This window comes from Lygodium microphyllum, chromosome 23, assembly GCF_053477565.2.
Source record: "Lygodium microphyllum isolate KBCC chromosome 23, Lygodium_microphyllum_v1.1.10, whole genome shotgun sequence".
NCBI lineage: Eukaryota > Viridiplantae > Streptophyta > Polypodiopsida > Schizaeales > Lygodiaceae > Lygodium > Lygodium microphyllum.
Window position 1 is genome coordinate 76187548 of NC_141157.1, and position 6791 is coordinate 76194338.

At 41.2% G+C, this 6791-nt stretch overlaps 1 protein-coding gene across 1 annotated transcript; it reads left to right on the forward strand.

The window, feature by feature from the left end:
* The first annotated feature begins 1625 nt into the window (after positions 1-1625).
* On the forward strand, positions 1626-6577 carry LOC148016354 (pentatricopeptide repeat-containing protein At5g27110-like). The gene is made up of 2 exons (XM_087663598.1): positions 1626-2428; positions 2594-6577. The coding sequence occupies exons 1-2, from the start codon at positions 1884-1886 to the stop codon at positions 5133-5135; spliced, it is 3087 nt and encodes a 1028-aa protein (XP_087519724.1). The 5' UTR covers positions 1626-1883; the 3' UTR covers positions 5136-6577.
* Positions 6578-6791: the final 214 nt, after the last annotated feature.

The window sequence follows — 6791 nt, forward strand, 5'->3', positions numbered from 1 at the left end:
TTAGGAACTCTACATTCTCTCTTGAATACTTTTGGTGAAATATAGCACAATTTGGGGAGGTGAGGTGTATTGTGTTAACAAAGAGTCCTTACCAAAATCCCCCTTTTGTTTACAAGAACCACATTTAATAAAGTCTTCATTATATATGACAAATTGTAATATATCAATTAAATTAGTCATGGTAAGTCTCTTATAAAGTTATCATACATTGACTAAATAACCATAGCTTGAAACAAAACCTTTGATTCTTGTATGGTGCAAGTAACTCTCGTTACTCCATGTTGGAGTACTTAAATCCACGATTTTCATAGATTAAAAAAGTCATAGGATATTGTTCTTTGCATGCTAGGCATGTTCAATTTATGTTGCACAACTTCAAATTTTGCCTTTTTAACCTCATATCTAAGTGCTTCATTGTATATCATTACTAAGGCCCTTATAAGAGGAGGAAACTCACTATCCTTGACATTTGAATCTATTAGAACATACTTGTTTGAGTCTTCCTAAACAAATGTAAGGTCTTCTTCAAGACTCTATGAAATCATGGCCAAAGGATAATCCTCCTTAATATGAAGGACTTGAATATATGTCATCATAATATGTGGTCTATAATTGGTAGGAGATGTGGGGAATATTGATTTGGAACAACATGATGATGATGACTATTATTATTATTATTCCACTTCCACAGGTTGGGTTCACCTGATTGAATTTTATATTCTCCCTTCTCAAAGCATTGATCACATTGGTCTACCTCTTTTATCTCTTCTTTTGCCTCTCTCCCATCCCCTTCTAGGAAAACATATAGGTAGCACACAAAACCATGATGGTACTTAATGAGATGACAGTTTTTACTATGCATTGGGCAATCAAATATAACTTCTTCATATCTCAAGGAACCTTTGAAAGGGAGTGGTTGAGTTTCTCTTAAGAGGCTTTTTAAGTGGCAATATCATTTACACGTGCATAGAAGACATTGCTAATAAATATGTTGTCATAGCGATAAACTCTTCGTATGCCTTTACGTTCTCTTGAAAGATGCATGTTTTCATAGGGATAAATATGTTGTCATAGCAATAAACTCTTCGTATGCCTTTAAGTTCTCTTGAAAGATGCATGTTGTGAGATAGTGGCAAAAAACATTCTGGACATTTGTGGATGGAGAAAATGCTGTCCCACTTGGTAGAGGAAATCAAATAACTTCATGATGTAGGGAATTTTAGAGATTCTTTCCATTGCACTAAAAAGATGTGATGGAAGATTTGCCCCATGGCTGTATAGAAAAGATAAATGAGTAAAGGAGGGGAAAAGAAGCCAAGATGAAGCAATGAATCGAGAGAACCTTGGTGAATGTGAATGATATGGCTTTGTACATGGAGAATTATGCTGCACTCGAATGCTTTGGCCCTCCCTGGAGTAGTGGTTTGCCTCCTACACAGGGATGATTGTGTTACTTCCCTTGCAATAGGAATCACAAAGTACACATAGTGAGGTGAATGATAAGAGTAGGATGCTCCTTGTTTAATGTATGTTATGTTGTTAAGTTAAATGTGCTTTGCATTGTTTCTCACTAATAGTGCCACTTGCTATTAGCAAGTGACACTTTATTCATATTTTGTGCATGAGGCAAATTCTTCTAATGTGACTGTTAAAGCAAAGTACACCACGAAGGAAGCTGGGCAAGCCCATCGGATCGAATCAATGGAAGGAACCAGCGAGTCGCGATCCAAGGTCGAGCTGCAGGTCGCGCTCGACGCAGACCTGCCGAAGGAGCAGGCATTCCTGGCAGGTCACGGCTATGGGTAGTCTTCACCTGCTCACACATGGAGTTCCTGCAGACAGTTTCTCCGACTTAGACACCTTTTGCAAGCTCAGCTCTGGTCATGGACTCCATCAGTATCGACCGTTGCTCTCACAGAATCTCCCATTCCAGTATGCCTCGCAGTGGGGGTCTTTATTCCCATACCTTTACACATGAATTACATCAAGGAGTATTCAGAACAAAACTTCTGATCACAGGAGATTACCTTATATCGAGCAGCTTTGCAACTCGATCGTCGAGAGTGCGTCGTGTATTTGAATCGACCTCATGCCGCTCATACCGTGTTGAGTCTTATTCAGGTATTCAGCCTTGTTCAGGAAACGTGATGCTGCCCTTCCCACAATTCAAACCAGTCGATTTCGAGAAGAGCCTGAATGAAGAGAAGGACATTGTTTTCGTGGGGTCCACTATTGGGCTTCCCATGATTGAAGACATTGTTGACATGGTACAGACGTGCCAACAAAATAAAAACCTGAGTCATGCCAGGCAAATCTATGTGCACCTGTGTGATCATGGTCTTGAACACTACGAAATAGTTGGGAATGGTGCTGTACTGATGTTTGTGGATTGTGGTAGCTTGCCTGATGCCCAAAAGGCCTTCAACAGGTTGATCCATCAAACCGAGTATTCATGGATTTCTCTCATACATGGCTATATTGAATGTGGCAAGTTGCAGGACGCCATCAGGGTCCTGCATAAAATGAAAAATGATTGTGTTTTATTCTCCAGCTGGACATTTATGGCAATTCTGAAATCTTGTACTCATCTCAGGTGCAGCAGCATGGGCCAAATAATACATGCAGAGATTGCGAAAGCACAATGTGAGAATGAACCTTCTGTTGGTTGTTGCATCATTAAAATGTATGCCAAATGCGGCTTGCTTGCAGAAGCCCAGGAAGTACACGACTGCATGCTTGCTCCACACGTGTTTTCATGGACTTCATTGATTGTAGGGTATTTAGAATGGGGATTCAGTGAGAAAGCATTGAATTGTTTGCGAGCAATGCAACTGGATGGTGTGGTGCCAGATGCTTTTGCATTCACGTCTGGTTTGAAAGCTTGTGTTGCCCTAGGGGCTTTAGACAGCGGCCAATGTGCTCACTCTGATCTTATAGTTGAGGGATTAGAGAGTGATGCTTTTATTGGCAACACATTGGTGCATATGTATGCAAAATGCGGTTTACTCGAAGAAGCATGGGATGTGTTTGCTGAGCTGCCTGTTCGGGATGTTGTCTCATGGAATGCAGTAATTCGTGGGTACACAGACTGTGGAGATGGCGGGAAAGCATTACACTGCTTTGAACAAATGAAATGTGAGGGTGTCTTTCCAGATGCAATTACCTACATGGCCACCTTAAAAGCTTGTTGCAATACAGTGGCCATGGAGAAGAGCTTGGAACTATACAATGAAATAACCACACGAGGATTTGAAGGGGATCCATTTATTTCTAGTGCTTTGTTACAAGTATTTTCTGAATGTGGTTCATTTGTAGAAGCACAAGCAGTATTTGAGAAGCTGAAGGTTCGAGATCTTGTCTTGTGGAATATTTTATTGCATGCTCATGTAGAATATGGACGTGCTGATGATGCTCTTGAAAGTGTAGAGTTCATGATTGAGGATGGTGTGTCTCCGAATGGCAACACATACATCTGCTGTTTGAAAGCTTGTGGCAGCGTAGGAGCTACAGCCAAGGGACAAGAGGTCCATAGTGAGATTGTTAAGAGGGGGTATGAAAGTGATGCTTTTGTATCCTCCACATTGGTGGATATGTATTTTCAAATTGGTTTAATTCAAGAGGCACAGGGAGTTTTTGATAGGTTGTTGATTCGAGATGCAGTTTCATGGAATGTGATGATCTTAGGCTATGCTGACTCTGGTTACAATCAAGAAGCTCTTAACTGTCAGAGACAAATGCAACAAACAGGGATTTCTCCCGATGCAGTTACTTTTATTGGTACCTTGAAAGCATGTACCTGCAGTGGAGCTTTAAATAGAGGTCAAGAGATACACCTGGAAATTATTAAAGAGGGTTTGGAAAATGACCTTTCTGTTGGGAACAGTCTTGTAGATTTCTATGCTAAATGTGGCTTTATTACGGAGGCTCAAGAAGTGTTTAAGGAAATACCAGAACCAAATGGGGTCTCATGGACTGCATTAGCTGCAGGATATAATGAGCATGGATATGCTGAAGTGGCATTGAATTGTCTCGATCACATGCTGACCAAGGGCCTGCCTCCAGATGCACTGACATTTGTTTGTATTTTGAATGTGTGTGGCAGCACTGGTGCTATTCGCAGGGGCCTAGAGACACATGCTCATATTACCAAAGAAGGGTCTGAGCAAGAACAATTTGTTAGCAATGCTTTAGTACACATGTATGCCAAATGTGGCTTGCTCAAAGAGTCGCACGAAGTGTTTGGAAGCATGAAAGATCACGACATTGTTTCATGGAACACACTGATTGCAGGATATGCTGAATCTGGGCTTTGTGAGGATGCTCTGAATCTTTTTCAACTGATGGAATTGGAGGGTGTTCAGCCAAACATAGTCTCGTGGAATGCACTTCTCTGGGCATATGCTGAACAAAGAGAAAGTGATCAGACTTTTAAACTTTTCCAAAAAATGCACGAGCAAGGTCTATTAGCAAATGGCATAACTTTTGCAAGCATTTTAAAAGCATGTTGCAGCATATCAGCCCTAGAAGTTGGAAAAAGAATCCATTCTCAGGTTCACTTTAACCAGGAGATTGTTGACGTAGTTTTGGCAACTGCTCTTATTGACATGTATGGAAAATGTGGAGCCATGGTTGATGGCCAACAAGTGTTCGATAAATTGCCTACAAAGGGCCTCATAACTTGGAATCCACTGATTGCAGGATATGCTCGTCAGGGAAACACTGAAGTTGTTTTTCATTTGTTTGAAAAAATGATCAATGAAGGTATTCAGCCAGACAGTATCACTTTTGCTAGTGTTCTCGCTGTCTGTAGTCATGCAGGTCTTATAGATAAAGGCCTATTGTATTTTGAATCTATGGACAAGGAGTATGGTATTTGTCCAACTATTAAGCACTATAATCGCATGGTTGACCTCTTTGGCCGTTTGGGACAACTCAATGCAGCTCTCACTATGTTGAATAAGATGCATCTCCAACCTGATCAAGCCTCCTGGAATACTGTGCTAACTGCATGCAGAGAATTGGGCAGCCTAGACCTCGGTAAGAAGGCATTTGAGTTGGCAGTTGATGCTAATGAACGAAAGTCTTCGGTTTACATTTTAATGTCCAACATCTTTGCTCATCAGGGTGTGCAATAGTATAGTAAGGGTGTGCAGAAGTTTAATGATAGACATAAAAGCTGAGGAGCTGAAAATGGAATATCTTTTCTAGTTCCATGGCCCACAATTCTAACTGATGCTTGAAGGAAAGAGCTGGAGAATATGTACCAATCCAGAAGTAGAAGGATGATATTTGTCACAGTCTTAGCCCCTTGTTTTAGTAACACAGAAAAACAATGATTTCCAGACTTTGATACACTGGAGGTCGTTTTAGTTATCTCCCCAGGAAGGAAGGTTGCTCCATGGAAATGAGTATGATCATAACAAGTCCTTTGAATTTCAACTCACTGCTTTGTGTCTATCCAAGTGAGCAGATTCACCCAGATCAGAGGATTGGGACAGGGATGAGATGTATGTTGAATCAGCCGGATCTAGGAAGGGGACGATGATCCCAAATGTCAGAAATTGGTTTAGTGGTCTCCCCAGGAAGGAAGGTTGCTTCATGGAAAGCAGTATGATTGCAATGTCCTTTGAATTTCAGCTGGCTGCTATGTGTCTATGCAAGGAAGTGAAGAGATTCACCCAGATCAGAGGATTGGCACAGGGACTAGAAATATGTCAAATTAGTCAGATCTAGGAAGGAGATGCTGATCCCAAATGCTAGAAATTGATGCATGAACATTCATTCTGACAGTTGAGGATATTCTTATTGAGGACATCAATTTCGATTATACTGTAGGAAGGGAGCAAGATAACTCTTCTCATTTGTGTTGAGGATATTCTTATTGAGGGTGTTGATCTCAATCATAGGATAGGACAGGAGCACGAAAACTCTTCTCCTATGCTTGCATAGAACAATGCACTCAATGAGCAGTTATGTCCATGAGAATGTGGCACCTTCTTCTCCTGAGGAAATGGAGGCAAAATTGGTACCCATCAAGTGTTGGTGCAGACTGCAGCCTCTAATGATGGGGTGTAGTATTTTTCCTGACAGGAAGACTCCTTTTGGTGGACCACATGCATGATGTTTATTGGGAGTTGTTATCAAGAGTTTGAGGCCCCTTGTGGGTTCTTTGAGATTCCATTTCAGACAAAAGAGGTCAGAGAGGCAGTTTTGCAGTGAGAACCCTTGTTTCTGGATGGGCAGCTTCTATATGTAGTACCATGAATACTGGTGGATTGACAAGCATGTCCTGTCTATAGTGATGGGCTGTACATTCCATTACCAGGACTTGTTGCCACTAGCCTTACATAGATACATGGAAGGCCTATGTAACCGTAATTGTGCATGCATGCTCTAGGATTCTGGTAAGCCATCCCAAGCAGTCCCAATTGCTTGTGGATGGTATGGCCCCCTTGTTGTTTAATGTTAGTGATGGCTGTTAAGCTACGAGTAATTGTGCTTGTGAAAGTTTGACCTAATTTTTTCTGGACTCTTTGTACATCCTCAAAATGCAGAATACAAATCTTATGGAGGAGAATCTATGGCTGTGAAGTTTTAATTAAAGGCACAAATTTGCAGACATAGATACCTGGACTTGAACCCTGCTGGTGAAGCTTCCACCTGTCTTTACTCCTTGTGATCATCACCAGCCATTAGTGCTGTGTATTTGTTTTTCCTTCTTCCTGAACTGCAATGATGCAGTTCTCATGGATATACAGTGCACCCATAATCTCTCTGAGATCTAGATCTGT

Excerpts from the sequence above, each read along its gene's own strand:
- LOC148016354 (XM_087663598.1), top strand. The coding sequence starts at position 1,884 with ATGGACTCCATCAGTATCGACCGTTGCTCTCACAGAATCTCCCATTCC. Across the intron at positions 2,429-2,593 it reads GCCCAAAAGGCCTTCAACAG|GTGCAGCAGCATGGGCCAAA; the intron begins GTTGATCCATCA and ends TACTCATCTCAG.